General features: G+C 44.2%; 1 protein-coding gene across 1 annotated transcript in view; it reads left to right on the plus strand.

Annotated features, from left to right (window-relative positions):
* Positions 1-17,211, plus strand: part of PTPN1 (protein tyrosine phosphatase non-receptor type 1) — a 375,455-nt gene that overhangs the window by 338,849 nt on the left and 19,395 nt on the right. The window contains exon 8 of the mRNA XM_078652036.1: positions 14,098-14,333. Coding sequence (XP_078508162.1) covers positions 14,098-14,333 — 236 coding nt within the window. The remainder of the gene's footprint in view (positions 1-14,097; positions 14,334-17,211) is intronic.

Raw genomic sequence — 17,211 nt, forward strand, 5'->3', positions numbered from 1 at the left:
GGTACCAATTGGTAGCACTGGCTCTAATGACAGTCCACTGCATGGTGGCGTAGTCTGTTTAATTTTGAGATGAGTATAAAAAAAACATGTTTATTAGGTCAAATCGCATTGAGAATAAATGATACAGGTCTCTCACGCCATTATTATAGCTTTGTGTGGCCTGAAATAGTCTGAATTATCATACTTGTAGGAGTATGATGGCTAGGTGTTATGTTGGTACTGTCCTTGGCAGCGCTGGCAGGGGCAATGCATGGTGCAGGCTGCAATGGCCTTCCAAGAAGGGCCTGGCACTTATTCTTTTACAAATTAATCTCTGCAAGAGTCTGTACAAACCCAATGGTTATATGTTAATCCAAACAAAATAGAGGGAAATTGGTAGTTCAACTGAATCTCACAGTGGTGTAGCAAGAATACAATGGGTTCAGTAAGACCAAGGAAAATTTCCTGTTTGACTGCTGTTGGAGTAATAAAACAGAGCAATTAGAGTTCAATGAGCCACCTCGAGCTTTCTGCCCGGGTGCCACTGCACCTGCTCCACCAACAGTAGCTAATCCCCCTACTCTCTCATCTCTCTGTCCTAGTCTCCTCTTTACACTATCTCTTCTAAAGTGCCTGATGCGCCTGCTGTAATTACCTTAGGGTGCTGAAGGAAATGGCAGAGGTGCCAGAAGTGGCACTATTCCATCAAAAACTGGCATCCTATGGCTCCAACCCCCATGGGGAAATGCCCAATGGAATAAATGGTAAGTCCAGCATTGGAAGAGAGTCCTCTTGAAGTAGAGGGTGCTTATGAAACCAGTCCCCTCTCATTTTCCTTCAGGCACATTTCCTTGCATTATGCATGCAAACACTGGGGTTTATGTAGAAGCAAATTGCGCCGCCGGTGCGTCACTTTTATTGATGCACCGGCAGCGCAATGGGCTTCCCCCAAGGCCATGTTAAGTCATCCTGCAAGACTTTTCATTTATTTATTTATTTTGAAAGTTTTATATAGCGCGGACAAGATCCTTGCGAATATCAGAGCGCTTTACAAAGAGGAGTACATGGGAACGCATAATCAGACAGATAAGTCAATAGGTCACATAGTATAAATGGCTTTGTAATTATGTTTACCCTTTTACGCATAAGTCTGCATGAAAGGGGCATTCCCTAGGTATTGCTGTGGGTGTTCCCACGTAACATCCATGGAACTTGATGCATTCCCAGATTTACAACATTTTGTAAATCTGGAAATGCGACTGAATCCTACGCATCCCCAGGAGAGGCGTAAGGAGCAACGAGGAGAAAAATTATTATTTATCCTCGTTTTTTCCTCTTTCTATGCGTGCTGCATTCTGCATCACACATAAAAAGAGGAAAATGCCTTTAATTGTTTTTGTGTAGGAAGGGACACCTTCCTGCACAAAAACCTCAGCACCCGGTACCCTTGCAAAATGAGGCAAGAGTGTCTGCACTGATGCATGGCTGCTGTTTGTGCGCTGGCGCAGGGCAGAAGGACAGGTATGGGCCATATCTTGTAGATATGGAGCATTCCTGCCTTTTTGTTTTTATGCACGACAGAGCAGCAGGAAGGCTTGCTGTACTGCTGTGTGTCAACATATTGTAAATGAGGTCTATTGTGCCTTTGGGGGACAGGCCGCAGTCACAACAGACTCTCTCCTAAGGCACTCATTCCAAGTGTATTGGAAATCCTGATGTGATCATTTTGACCTTGAAAGTACAGGAAGCATGGGTATTGGTCATTTTGTGCGGCCAAATCAACCTCTGGTTTTGAGATAGCCCCTAAGGAATGTAGAGTTAACAAAAAAACTGGGGTTGCCACACAATTTCGGGGACTTTTTTCTGGAGACATATTCCACCATGTTCGATCTGGTGAATGCATCCCTAGAACCACCGAAGATTCTAATACCAAAGGTGGGTTTACCCCATTAGAAAGAATTTCCTAATGAGGCGATCATTTTTTGTTCCTGCTGAAACTGAGTAACTCGAAACGATGGATCTGATGTGTAAAATACCGCTTTGGCAGGTGCACGCTCACGAAATTGCACACCACGCACATTGCCTTCAGCCTAATCTCACTAACAGAGCAGACCCACCCCCTTGGACCTACAGCCACCCTTGTCCTTTCAAGCCTATCCGTCCGCCTCCATAAAATGTCCTATCCACCTACGCCTCCTTTATCCTCAGCCTACCCCTCAGTACCTATCTGTCGCCCCCGTTCCCATCTGATCTCCAGTTAATGCCTTAATTACCTTTTGACGTGGGCTTATCAGTTTTTATGCCGACCCCTCACCAAACTGGCCAGCCAGTCCAGAAATAAAATAAAGTATAATTCATACTAAAAACTCCAGCAAGATGTACGCATTCCCCAAAAAATTACATGGAAGGCATCATTGTCACTAAATAACACACAGTCCTCAAATTCAATCTCCATATGAATTTGTAAGTTCTTTCCAACTCATAAAATACCCTCATTTTGCAATTGGCAGCCTTCCTGGCCTTGCTGCAAGCCACAGTCCTGAAAGCTGCCATTCAAACTCTTAGGAGACAGTTTAGTCAATAACAAATGTGTCTCTGCACAATGGTCGTGTATATACCATGTTTTTTAAGTCAACCGTTCACCACCCACAGGGGTCCACATTTACTAATGCTACGTATAGGGTTGGTGACACTTTTGTGACAAAAACCTCTCACAAAATGTTAGGGTGTGATTTACTATCCATCATTTGCATTGGATACTATCCCAAAGTAACTCAAAATTGCGCTATGCGCTGCTTTGCGTTTCTTTCCGTCTACGGGGCATTCTGTGGTTGGTGCATGGGCTTTTCCATGTGACCACCAATGGACTTTGATGCAAATCCATATCTACATCATTGGTGGAGAGGGGTTTGTGCCAAAATCTAACACCTCCTCAAGGCAGGTGTAACAAGGAGAAAGGTTTTTAAATTCTCCTTGATTGTCCCATTTTACATTTGAGCTGCATTGTACAACACACATACATAGTGGAACAAACCTAAAAGCATAGTTTTTGTGCTGGAAGGTTCTTCTGCCAGTACAAAACCTATATTTCAGAGAACGCACACGCCCTTGTACTATGGCATAAGGGTATGTGCGTTGGTAAATGGCTGCTATGAGCAGTAGCATAGCCAGTGTGTCATGGGCCTGTGCAAGGAAATAAATGGCCCTCTGGCTACTGTTTGAATTATAAAGTGGGCTCCCGGTTTTATGGTATTTATATTTTTGTAATTATCATCTGTATATATACATATTTATTTTTGCTAGTTTTACCTGTATTTATCCATATTTATTGTAGCTTTTGTGAAAAAATGATTCTGAAATGTGTATATTTCTGCATTTATTTAATCAGTTAATGTGCACTCATGCCTGTCCGATTTCAATGATATATACACACTCAGTGGTAAACTTGTAAGTAAATATGGTCATTTTTGTATCAAGGTTGTGCAAAGCTACTGCTGTTTAAGACTCATTACTAATCTCTCTATTTTTTTTAATCTCCTTGTCTGTCAATCCGCACAGCTATTGGCCTGGCAGTCATGACTGACAGCGGTTAGAATCACTTAACAACCCAATTTCCGTTTTTATTCACATTGTAAAATAAATACAGACAGGAAAATATATGGTTTTCTGTCTGTTTTCTGGTTTTACTGATTTTTACAGATACAGTCAGCCTTAATTATAAAATACAACTATAATCCGGGTGCAGTGGGCCCCTCAGACCTCTGGGCCCCTGCCACTGTACCTGCAGCGCCAGTGGAAGCTGGGCTGCTTCCCTAAAGTGCACCAACACTGGGAGAGAGAATAAATTCACCATATCTTAGTAGATACAGCACATTTGTTCTCTCTTATGGTGAACAAAGTGGTACAAAAGGGGGTGGTGATGGACCGAGCATCCGAACCAATCAAACACTCACACCCAGTCAACAGATCTGGGTTTAATCCATCACCGTTCTTTAGCCCACTCTGCCACCCCAGTTCAGAAATGGCCATCTGTATCGCTTTGTTCGCCCTAAGTTGGCAGGGTATGCTCAGACGTGAGTCCCTTGCTCACTTTGCCACTGGATTCAAGCTAGCCTGGCTGATGACGGCTGAAATGCCAGTAACCGGTCCCAGGATGCTTGTTTTCGCTCCAGGGAAGACATGGCTTTGGCAGTTTGGGCTGGACTGTTCCCATGACTCATAGGGTCAGACTGATTTGCATATGGCCATGTCTGAACTGGGGTGGCGGAGTGAGCTTAAGAATTGAGATGGATTAAACCCAGATCAGTTGACTGGGGGTGAGTGTTTGATTTGCTCAAACGCTCCATCCATCATCCCCTTTTGTATCTCAAAGAAGAGCAAATCTGTGTCCAGACATTTATAGTTATGCAGCTCATCCTCAGAAGGATGAAGTCTGAGTGGGCTCCCTGAAGTTTAAACGTGTGACCATGAGGTCAAACACAGACTCCTAGAGTAGATGCATGCTTCCACTGAGCCCAACTCCTTAATTTCTCTCAAATCCTTTTTCATTTGTTAAAGCAACACCATTCTGAGTCACTGAGCCAAATTGTGTATTTCTAAGATGAAATAGTAAAGTCGTTCAGTAACTGTAGGCAAATGACCGAATTGAATCCCCGTTCACCGAAGCGCCTGCATTCTCTGAATATTAAACCCATCTGACTTTACAAAGTGCTGCCTCTCGGCTCTGCATTCTTGTCGCATTTCCCAAGGCCTTTTGACTACACAATAGAAAATACAATTTTCAAGGTAAAGTTTCAACTCCTAAAATAAAAATGCCCGGCCCCAGCCACACATACTTAAAGGCATACATGGGCAGATGAAATCCTCCCCCCCCCATTTCTTTAACTTGTCCAATCAGACCCATCTTTGATTTTTTAAACCTAACCACCAGCTGTTCACCAATGCATATCCTCCAATTGCAAACACAACACCACCTCTTGCTCAAGCAACTCTGGGACCCCGAGCGCCACAAGAGCACCCACATTACACATGTGAATACTGTCCCCTCCCACTCTTCGACGTCACACTTCCCTCATGCATGTCCCTTTCATTTTCCCATCCTTGTCCTCATTATTCTCCACATCTCTCCACCCTAAAAGCTTGTTGATGGCCCATGTGGCTATGTGTGAGCAACTTTACCAACCAGAGGTGCTGCAGAATTGTGAAAATCGGAGCTGCCACGTGGCCTCATGTCCAGTACGAAAGCTGTAGCCAGGTCTGAATTTTTTTTTATCCAAATGGTCTAGGGCTCACTTGCAGCCACATTCTATAAAGACAAACGTGAAACTGCTAATTAGAAAATGCAGAGTGGTGTAGGCTAGGTCCACCCACTTACCACTCCTGCCTCAACAGACTCCGACACACCTGAAGGGCTGGCTGCTGAGGCCTGGCCTGCAGCTTCAGTGGCCGCCGCAAGACAGGGCAGGGGCAGGGCAAGGCTAGCCAAGCAGGCAGGGGCTCTAGTAATAATTTGAATTATTATGGCCGGTAAGTGAAGGACGGTCCTTCTCAGTCTCTGGCGTGGCTGCCTTACCTCACAAGTTATGCGTACTTTAATTGCGCTTCGCAATTGGCATGACAAATTCAATGGAATCGGTCACCAGCCCCACCCTGGATTTGCTCAGGCTGGCAGATGCGGAGACAACTGCGCTCCGCGCACCCACCCACCATTTAATTTATGTAGAACACTGCCTCAGAGGCCCGACCGGGGCCCGCGCGTGTGCACTGCATAGTTGAACTTGCGCACTATTTAATTCAGTCCTGGTTTAATTTAACACTGTGAAGAGCGGCAGTCTCTGAGGCCCGGCCGGGGCCCTGCAGTGCTCGGCGCACCATTTAATTAATGAAGCACCTCTAAACCCGGTCAGGGCCCAAGGCCCCGGGCGTGCGGCTGCACACCATTTAATTTATTAGGAGGCGTGGCGTACGTACCTTCATGATGAAGAGGCTACGCCGGTGCTGGCTCCCGCTGAGTGAAGGGGCCCCTGGAGCGCGGGCCTGTGTTATCCCCTGATTTAAAGCCTTATAACATCAATAAAATGTGCACATAAAAGAGCTTTATAAACACCCACAATAGACTGGCGGTCCAGCTCACACTACGTGCCTTTAAAAAGTTATATGCTGCGGGAAAAGAAAACTACAGAACAACATCTTGCAAAACGCAAATGCTGTTTGTGATGTAACTTAAGCTGGATATGAGAAATAAAAAAAAAAAGGAGCTACCTCGCCCACATGGGTTGTCTGAACCACATGTACAGCAATTGTTCAGAAACCGAGCATTTTTTTGCCTGTAAAGCAAAGGACAGACTATAGGCTCGAAAGAGTCCCGTTTCAACATCATCTTTTAACTACGGTTGAGTCTGGCACCTGGAGGGCCCCGCCCCACACAAAGCCCTGCTTCCACTCCTATTTCACAGTTTCCGTGGTTCTGAATATTATTCATGTACTTTTTCAGAACTTAGTCTCCCGTTTGATGTTTTGTTAGTTCTTGGGGCCCTCCTCTGCATATCATGGCTGGTGGGACTATTTTGATTTAGTTATCTTGTTTAGTCTGACATTTGAGTTTGTCACATAGTAAACTTTAAGATTGTACAGCGACCCATCGAGTGGCTATGCTGTTGAGGATGCACGTTCCAATCCTAAACTGTATCTCTTCTTTTTTTTTTGTCCGTGTGTTTTTTGACACAGGTTCTTGGTGCATTTCCCTGAGGCTGGCAACAATGCTGCCTCTGTCTGGTTATTTTAGTGTATTGCCACATCTGACTATCCATGTTCAGGCTGGATAGAGATTGAAAGTCATTGGTGCCAAAATGTAAGATCTGGACTGATATTAATACAGTTTTTGGGTCTGGTTCAATTTTTAAAGAGTCTTTCCAGGAGTTAGAGACTCTTGATTGTGTATTAGGCAATTAACACCTATTGTCAGGATATCCCATACTTACAATTATGTAATTCTGAAAGGTTGTTCTCGTTTCATATTGGCACAGTACTTGAAAGTCAATATTTATCCTTGAAATCTGAGCATATTGACTATGGATTATAGTGCATTACTGACATACAATGTATTATTGTATCTTTTTTCAACTTAGGGGGCCTCATTTTTATAACAAGTTTATGTTCGAGGCATATGGGCTGCAGATGGTACATTTATGAATAGATCGCCATCTGGTGTTGGGCTCGGATGATTGCACTTTGTTTTTCTTCTGGAGAAGTCTTTGTCGTCATAGGTGACTCCTCCTCTCGGTGTTAGTGCGCATGGGCATCGGCTCCATCCTTAGATTGTTTTTTTCCGCCATCGGGTTCGGATGAGGATCGAAGCGCTCCGGACCGACTTCAACAAAGAAGGTTATAACCGGAGCGTATTCCTTTCCAAATCGACGGTATCGTTATCGAACGCGACTTCACTCCATACCGACGCGATTCGAAGGACGACGACTACGAGAAACTCGACGTAGTCCAGCCCGGGGTCCATGGAAAGGACTCCATTCAAAAAATGTCCAACGTGTGGTGCTAAGTTCCCACACAAGGACCTACACGAAGTGTGCAACCTCTGCTTGTCCCCTGAACACGAATCCAGGGACTGTGAGGCCTGTGCAGCGTTCTCGTCAAAGTCGACGATTAGAAACCGTCGAGCCCGAAGACACGAGGTATCGAGAATGCAGTCACAAGCAATCCCGGAGCTGTTCGAGGACCAGCAACCAGAAGAGGAGGAAGAAGAGGCCGACGAGGCGGGGTCAGAAGCGGACGAGTCCGACGTCGAGGAAATCGACGTCCAACAAACCGTGAGTGACGACGTCCCTTTACCGAAAAACAGACCCCGCACGGTGTCGACCCCGCCCTCGAGCCCGGTCAGACAACCGAAAAAAGTTTCCAACGCCCCGCCTTCGAGCCCGGCAACGAAACAGAAACCGAAACACTCGGTCCCCCATCATAGTGGTTCCGGTTCCGATAAACCAACCACATCGACACCGAAGCACCAGGTCAAGGAAAGCTCGAAGTCGAAGCAGTCCATGTCGACACCGAAGCACGCTTCGGCGCCGAAAACACCCTCGACACCGGGGACATCTTCGATACCGAAGAAGTCGGATCCGAACAAAACTTCGGCACCGAAAATACAAATGGACATTTCAAAGAAAAGACACCTTTCGGAACCGAAAACTGCGGTACCGACACAGGAACACGGAACGGATCCTAAACAAAAGACTTTGTTTATTGACCCAAAGACTGGCAAGGTAGTCACAGAGCTACCTAAAAAGAGGAAACATGAACATTTGGACGACAAGGCTCATCCAAAGAAGAGAACAATGGGGACGAATACAACTCCTCCCCCTTCTCCCAAACCTCACACACCATCTTCGCCTATTCCTCACAATAGGCCAGATATTCCTCCCACACGTCCATCTACACCTACAACAGATGGAGAGTGACACAGGGGAGGGGGGACACCCTGGGGATGATGAGGACACAATCCCAGAGGAGGCAGACCCATGGGAGGAGTATAATGTGGGATCAGGTAATGATACCGACCTTGAGTCATATCCCTCAAAACCTTCACCTCCTGATGACAATACTGGGTTTGCACAACTCATTACTAGAGCAGCAACATTTCATAAGGTAGACCTACATACAGAACCTCTAGTACAGGACTTCTTATTAGAGACACTACCTACTGCACAAAGAACATCAGGAACACTACCAATGCTAAAAGGCCTTCTCAGTCATACATCAGAGATATTCAAAGACCCAGTGAGGGCTAGGGTATTGAACCCAAGAATTGATAAAAAATATAGGGCAGCTCCAAAAGACCCAATATACATTAAGGGACAAATTCCTCTAGACTCACTAGTGGTCACAAACGCTCGCAAGAGAGCAAACTCTTTATCTACGGGAGAAGCGCCACCTCCTGACAAAGAGTCTAAACTAATAGATGCCTCTGGCAAGAGAGTAGCATCTCAAGCGGCAAACAGTTGGCGCATAGCTAATACGCAAGCACTACTTGCAAGGTATGACAGAGCGCATTATGATGAGTTAGAAACACTCATCAAACATCTCCCTAAAGAACATCAAAAGAGAGCTGATCAACTTATACAAGAAGGGAAGTTAATTACTAACACTTCAATAAAGTGCGCCCTAGACGCGGCAGAAACTGCGGCAAGGTCGACAAATACAAGCATCATGCTAAGGAGACATGCATGGCTCAGAGTGTCAGGATTCAAACAAGAGGTACAAACCTCGTTACTTAATCAACCTTTTGATGGGAAAACACTTTTTGGCACAGGGACAGATGAGGCCCTAGAAAAAATGAAAAAGGATACAGAAACGGCTAAATCAATGGGAGCATTGCAGCAGCCGACACAAAGAGGTTCCTTTCGTAGATCCACCTATAGAGGAGGATCCAAAAGTACAGGTACAAACCAACAGCAAACCTCTTTTACACCTACATCACCCAGAGGTAATTCTAGAGGTGGATACAGGGGTAACAACAACAAGGGTAGAGGTCGCGGAAACAACAACAACCGCAACTCTCCAACCCCAAAACAGTTACTTCATAGAGCTTCCCCCAGACCATATAACACCGGTAGGGGGACGCCTATCACAGTTCCTACCTGTCTGGGAAAACATCACATCAGACAAGTGGGTAAGACAAATTATCCAACATGGTTATTGCCTAGAACTCACAGCTACCCCACCAAACATCCCCCCCAAACAGCGTCCAATGAAACAGGATCACCTGACACTGTTAAAACAGGAAGTAATATCACTGCTAGAAAAGCATGCCATAGAGAAGGTTCCACAGCACCAACAGGGAACAGGAGTATACTCCCTATACTTCCTAATCCCCAAAAAGGACGGGTCTCTAAGGCCAATACTGGACCTAAGACCTCTCAACGCATACATAAATTCGGAACATTTCCACATGGTCACGCTCCAACAAGTACTTCCTTTACTGAAGAAAGGGGACTTTCTTTCTACACTGGATCTAAAAGACGCTTACTTTCATATCCCTATTCACAAAGCCCACAGGAAATACCTCAGGTTTGTGGTAGAAGGACAACATTATCAGTTCAAAGTCCTCCCATTTGGTGTCACGACGGCACCAAGGGTGTTCACAAAATGCCTGGCAGTGGTAGCAGCTCACCTAAGAAGACAACAAATTCATGTCTTCCCATACTTGGACGACTGGCTAATAAAAGCCAGGTCGCAAGAGGAGTGTCTGCAACACACACAAAAGACAATTCAGCTACTACACCAGCTAGGGTTCACGGTGAACTACACAAAGTCACACCTACAACCAAACAAAGTTCAACAATATCTGGGGGCTACCATAGACACAGAAAAAGCCAAAGTGTACCCCAACCCAATCAGAGTCCAAGCAATGCTTACAATCATTCAGAGATTTCAGCCACAACACTCACTAACAGCAAGAGTGTTCATGCAGCTACTAGGCATGATGTCATCCTGCATACTGCTAATACCATATGCAAAACTACAAATGCGTCCGCTACAAGAATGCTTAGCGACACAGTGGAATCAGGCTCAAGGACAGATTACGGATCTGGTGTTGGTAGACGACCGCACACACCGCTCTCTGAAGTGGTGGAACAGAACAAACATTACCAAGGGGCGGTCGTTCCTAGAGCCAATTCCACAGGTGACAATAACAGCAGACGCATCGCTCACCGGATGGGGAGCACATATGGACAAATACACAGTACAAGGAAGGTGGAGTGTGCGGGAAAAAACACTGCACATCAACTATCTAGAACTACTGGCAGTGTTTCTAGCATTGAAAGCCTTTCAGATACATGTTATCCACAAAGCAGTCCTGATCAGAACAGACAACATGACAGCAATGTATTATATTCAAAAACAGGGGGGGACGCACTCTCTCCAATTATCCAGACTAGCACAGGAAATTTGGAGATGGGCCATTCCTCAAAACATCTATCTGTTAGCCGAACACCTACCAGGAGTTCAAAACCAGATAGCAGACATCTTAAGCAGACAGTCGGAACAAATACACGAATGGGAACTGCACCAACAAATACTGCAGCCATTCTTCCAAAGATGGGGACAACCAGAGATAGACCTATTTGCCACTCATCAGAACGCAAAATGCCAAAGCTTCGCGTCCAGGTACCCACATCACCTGTCGCAGGGCAATGCGTTATGGATAAATTGGTCCAACAAATTTGCATACGCTTTTCCCCCTCTCCCACTAATCCCATTAGTGGTCAGGAAACTGCAACAACATTCAATGACCATGATACTAGTAGCACCCACGTGGGCAAGACAGCCGTGGTTCACCACGCTCCTGCAACTCTCACAAGTGCCACATCAAAAGCTACGAATTCTACCCATGCACCTTACACAGAACCATGGAGAAATAATGCACCCAGATCCAACTCAATTGAACTTAGCGATCTGGCTCCTGAAATCCTAGAATTTGGGTACTTAGATCTCCCCCCAAATTGCATGGAAATAATTAAACAAGCGAGACGTCCAACCACCAGAGCATGCTATGCAGCTAAGTGGAAGAGGTTTGCTATACACTGTACTAATAACAATATCAACCCTCTAGACGTATCAACAAGGGAGATTATTTGCTACTTGTTACACTTACAGCAATGTAATCTAGCGTACACATCTATCAGAGTACATCTAGCAGCTATAGCAGCATACCTACAAAACAGGCAGCGCATATCACTGTTCAGAGTACCAGCGATAAAAGCATTCATGGAAGGTCTTAAAAGAGTCATTCCACCAAGATTACCACCTTCCCCAGTCTGGAACCTCAACGTAGTACTCACCAGACTAATGGGGCCACCCTTCGAACCTATGCATAGGTGCGAAATACAATTCCTTACATGGAAGGTGGCATTCCTTATAGCCATTACCTCACTCAGAAGAGTAAGCGAGTTACAGGCATTAACAATACAAGAACCATTCCTACAGATACACCAGAATAAAGTGGTTCTTAGAACAAACCCAAAGTTCTTGCCTAAAGTAATTTCAGCATTCCACATCAATCAGCCAGTGGAATTACCAGTCTTCTTTCCAAAGCCACAGACGGTGGCAGAAAGGGCTCTACATACACTAGATGTTAAAAGAGCCATTTCGTACTACATAGAAAGAACACAAGACTTCAGGAAAACTAAACAACTATTTGTAGCATTTTCCCCAACACATAAGGGCAATCCTATCTCTAAAGCAGGCATCGCAAGATGGATTGTAAGATGTATACAAATATGTTACATTAAAGCAAAGAGAACATTAACTGTTCCTCCTAGAGCTCATTCCACAAGAAAACTAGGAGCATCTATGGCATTCTTAGGGAACATTCCCCTAGATGACATATGTAGAGCAGCAACTTGGTCTACACCACATACATTCACAAAGCACTACTGTGTTGATGTACAGGCTGCACAACAAGCCAGAGTGGGCCAAGCTGTATTAAAAACTCTATTTCAGACAGTTGCGACAGACACTGGTGACCACCGCTAGGGAGGTAACTGCTGTACAATCTATTCATAAATGTACCATCTGCAGCCCATATGCCTCGAACGGAATATGCTACTTACCAGTATGCATCTGTTCTTGGCATAGAGGGCTGCAGAGTGGTACATGCCCTCCCTGCCTCCCCGGAAACCTGTGTCTGTCCCAACATTATCTTATTTAGATACATTTACATGGGCATATCTTTATGTACTACACTACACTACTCCATCTAACCCTACTATGGCAAAACAATCTAAGGATGGAGCCGATGCCCATGCGCACTAACACCGAGAGGAGGAGTCACCTATGACGACAAAGACTTCTCCAGAAGAAAAACAAAGTGCAATCATCCGAGCCCAACACCAGATGGCGATCTATTCATAAATGTACCACTCTGCAGCCCTCTATGCCAAGAACAGATGCATACTGGTAAGTAGCATATTCCTTATAGGTAACCATGCCAGACACAGGTATTCTTTCAGAGTTAGAGCGGACTAACTAAAATAAGCCTTTCTTTAGTTAGTTTAGCATTTGAGGTTTGAACGTCCATTTTTCCAGTAATTGGTGAAAAGTTAGAAGTAGCTCACAGATAGAAGACCAAGAATGTAGATCGCATATATAGGTATCAAGAGATAGGTAGGGGTACTATTAAGGTAGTTCTAGAGGTACTAGAGTATAGGCAGAAGTTGAAACGGGCTAAAGAAGAACAAAGCAAAGAATGGGAAGAAACTGGTATGTGTATATGAAAAAGGATGAGGAGAAGAAAAAAAAGAAGAGCTTGTTGGCTAGGGTGGCAGAGGGTGACGAGTTACTGTACAAAAGACAGTGTTGACGGAGAAGGGGACGGAGGAGCTACTTATGGTCCACCAGTGAAATAAAGGATCTGTGTGATCAAGGGAATAAAGCGTGCATGATATTTTTCCATATTCAAGATATCCAACAAAGGGGTTCGATATCCTGGGAATATCATTCTTTGGGAACAATTAAAGAAAAACAGTTTTCCTGTGAAGGATGTTTTTCCTCAAGAATTGCAGAAAACCGCTAAACATAGTTTTCCATTTTCACCTTTAATTCTTCTCCTTGCTGCTGCCCTACTTTTAGTTCATTGCTCCATTTTCATCTCTCCTCTCTCTTTTTAGTCTGCATAATTATTTTTGTCTTTTACCTGGACTCCTTCAATTGTATAAGTAGGTTTCCTTTGATATACCCTGCTTCTTGCACTTTTGTTCGCTGTTTAACTTAACCGTATGTTGATGATGCAACACTGTCATATTTAACATAGATGTCTATGAAGTATGTCAATTTAGAGGCCAAACTATTAACAGCACCATCATATTATTTCACCCTTAACTTCGTGTGAAACACATTTGAGCTTTTTACTTTTTTCTTGAGTTGGTACTGCTCCATTAATCCCAATATATTGGGACAATGCAAATGGGGTGATCGGTAGTTCATTAATGGTGTATTGTCTTTTCCTCCATTGTATGGATTTTTCTACATATTTATTTGTATTCTTATGTTGAAGAGGGAGCTTCCCTCATACATAAACAAAATTGTGATACATGTGTTTTTTGCATCAAGGAACAATGGAAAGAGCAGTCAAATGAGGATTCAGACCCACCTCCGGACCATTCGCCTCCTCCACCAAGACCACCAAAGCGCAGTCTGGAAACTCACAACGGCAGAATGCACGAACAGCCTGGAAGCTTCCCTAAAGAACTTGTTATAGAAGAGATGATTAAATGTGTTGACAGTGTTGTGCACAACACCTTACCGGATGACGGATCTTCCATAAATTTACACCAAAACACAGAGAGGTAATTTACTGAACTAGTAGAGCTTATGCCTTGCTTTAATGTAGGATGTGCTAAACTAGTTGTTTATGAGTTTGGGAAATCCATGGGTTACTTATTTTTACAAATTAATTTGGGACTTTGATTGGCCTGGTTGTTTGGTAGCATCATTGAAAACCTTGAACGGTTTTGATTAAACAATGAGGGCTAGTAGAGACATGCACATATTAATATTTTGGGATAGGATACTTCACAAGAAATCTACTTAAAGCAAGCATGATAAATTCTTGAACAATTCTGTTTCCTAAACGAGTTCACTGAATGAATTGGGAAGATATATAGTCCCTAAAACACGAGTGGATGGGATGTTTATGGTAACAGTACAAAACTGGAAAATCAATTGAATGTGCCAGTTATTGAGAGCAACAACATTTTAACTCTCCCAAAATCTCACTACAACTCACGATCACAGGCTCATTGTGAAATTTTGCCTAGCTCAGTACTGACTTCATTTACCAGATAGAGATGGTTGTATGACAGAGGCACGCGTTGATAAACCACGCATGCCTGTACTGCACAGCCCGAAACACGAATGTGCCTTAACCACGTATTTTCATTTTAAAGGAATGAATGATAAGGGGGTGTGCATGGTTAAGGTTTGCCACTACTCCAAACCCCGCCCTAAGCCCTAAAATTTTAAACCCCTACCTCGCCTCCCTCTGCCTGAAGCCTAAACTTGCCCTGCCCTTAAAAAAAACCCTTCGGCCTTAATCCACGCCTCTTACCATATCCTACCCCGCCCTAAGGCCTACAAATCAAACCCCCTAACTCACCCCACCCTGAGGCCTAAACCTGCTATGCCCTTAAAACGACCTCTTCCCCTGCCCTGAGGCTACCGCAATCCCTTCCACTGCCCTGAGGTCTAAAACCCTGCCTCCAATAAAAAAAAAAGACCCGAGCCCTAAAACCACACCCACTCCCAAAAACTCCCCCCCCCAAGCAAGCCCTTAAAACTATCCCTCCCTCCACCTTGAGCCCTAAAAAACGGCCCCCTTTCCAAAAATACCCCGACCCATAAAAGTTACCCCCACCCCTAAAAAATACCCCCCCAAACGTGGCCCCTGCCCCACTTACCTGTTCTGCGTCCAGAGCCTTCTGTTCCGATGCTTCTCTGTCCATCACAAACACTAGATCCATCTGCCTTAACCACGCAGATGCATTGTTCCGGCAAGCGTGGTTATGCTCGCGGTGTTCCTGAAGGTGTGGCTCTGTCCACGTTATTTTATTTTGGGCGTCGCACACACTAACACTCACCCCCCCCCCCCTCTCCCCCCCCCCCCCCTTCCCGGGATGTTCATAGCTGGTATAGGTTGCAGAGCATGGCCTTCAGCAAGAATTTGGACTTAACCTTGGTACCCTTGGGGACCACTGTGTCCATGGAACTGGACTCCGGGTGTGTCCATGTGTCCATAGCCATCAAATTAACTGCCTTTGGCCATTTGCATTAGTTTGCGGGTGCATAGCCTGCTCATACCTTGCACCCAGGTCTCCTCCTCCACAAAACCAATTGTGCATGCCCTTTTTACTGTGTGCATGGCTGTATCTTGTGCCCAACCGCTATGCCCTTTGAACCAACTCAACATAAGTTTTGTAGACGATTGAAACACAGGCCGCAGAATGAGGTATGTATAGGCAACAGCCATGCCATTAAGAGACCGTGGTCTTTTCTTTTTTAAATATGCTGATTATATGTAGGACCCACCAAATCTAAATGGTGCTGAGGATTCACCGCATTGAATGGAACTTTGAGGGCCATGGTGCCATATTTAAGTTCAAGTTTGCAGTGAGTCTTAAAATAGCATGATCATGGCTTTCTCGACTTCCAGCATCTCATGGGTGGAGGAAGCTCCACTGGACTCAATTTAGTCTTTTCCATATTGTTTTTTTCCTGCATCATCTGATTCCAGGATATGTTCTCAGATTAACTATACCAAAAAGTAGTGATCATTGCAACCGTGGGAGCTCAAAGTATATTTATAGATACTGAACACAAAGCTAAAATTTTACATCAAGTTTTGAGGGTAGTATCTATCTCTGGGATTAACCCGATTTCCCACCCTTCTGCACCCATTCTTTTTACCCCTGCCTCTTGCCCACCTCTCACATAGTCTGGCTTACTCCTTTGTATACATCATTTTTACCATAGAGCATGCTTGAATGTGTTAAACCCTCAAATCACATAATGATGGCCGCAACAAAATGTTTTACCTAGATCTAGCCAGTTATAATATCTTCATTCACTGATCTCCAACGGGAGGAAAAGCTCCCACAACCAATCAGATACTTTTTTGTTTCTTCAAATTTTTTATCCTTGGAATCTCAACAGCTCTGGATCCATGTACAATTTTTCAATTAAGTGACCCATTTATTTAAAATGAAATCGTCTAAGCCCTTCTAATACCTGTTTATAACACAAATCTCAAGGTACTAAAGATTTACCCCCAAATCAGAAAATTCTGTTCTGAGTAAAGCTCTGTATTAATTTTCTTTAGTTCTGTTCAGTTCTGCATGTCTATGAGTTCCATGACATTATTAATGAATTCTGCCACCTTCCTCATTCCTATACGTGGTCCAGGAACTCCTCATGACTTGCAGTATTATTATAATATACGTCAGGGAGTACTTTATCCGACTCATGAGATGCGAAGATCCAAGTGGGTCATGATTTCTCTTCCTTCTCACAACTATGTTAATATAATGTTGAAATGATTTCTGTGCCGTTCCGTTTTTTCATGTAAAGAAGTTATAAACGAAGATATTGAAAGAAAATCAAAGTTTAATGTGTTAAATCCATCTGGTTTCACACCGTTTGTGTTATGGAAGAGAAGCGTGTGCAAAGTGT

This window comes from Lissotriton helveticus, chromosome 7 (assembly GCF_964261635.1).
Source record: "Lissotriton helveticus chromosome 7, aLisHel1.1, whole genome shotgun sequence".
NCBI lineage: Eukaryota > Metazoa > Chordata > Amphibia > Caudata > Salamandridae > Lissotriton > Lissotriton helveticus.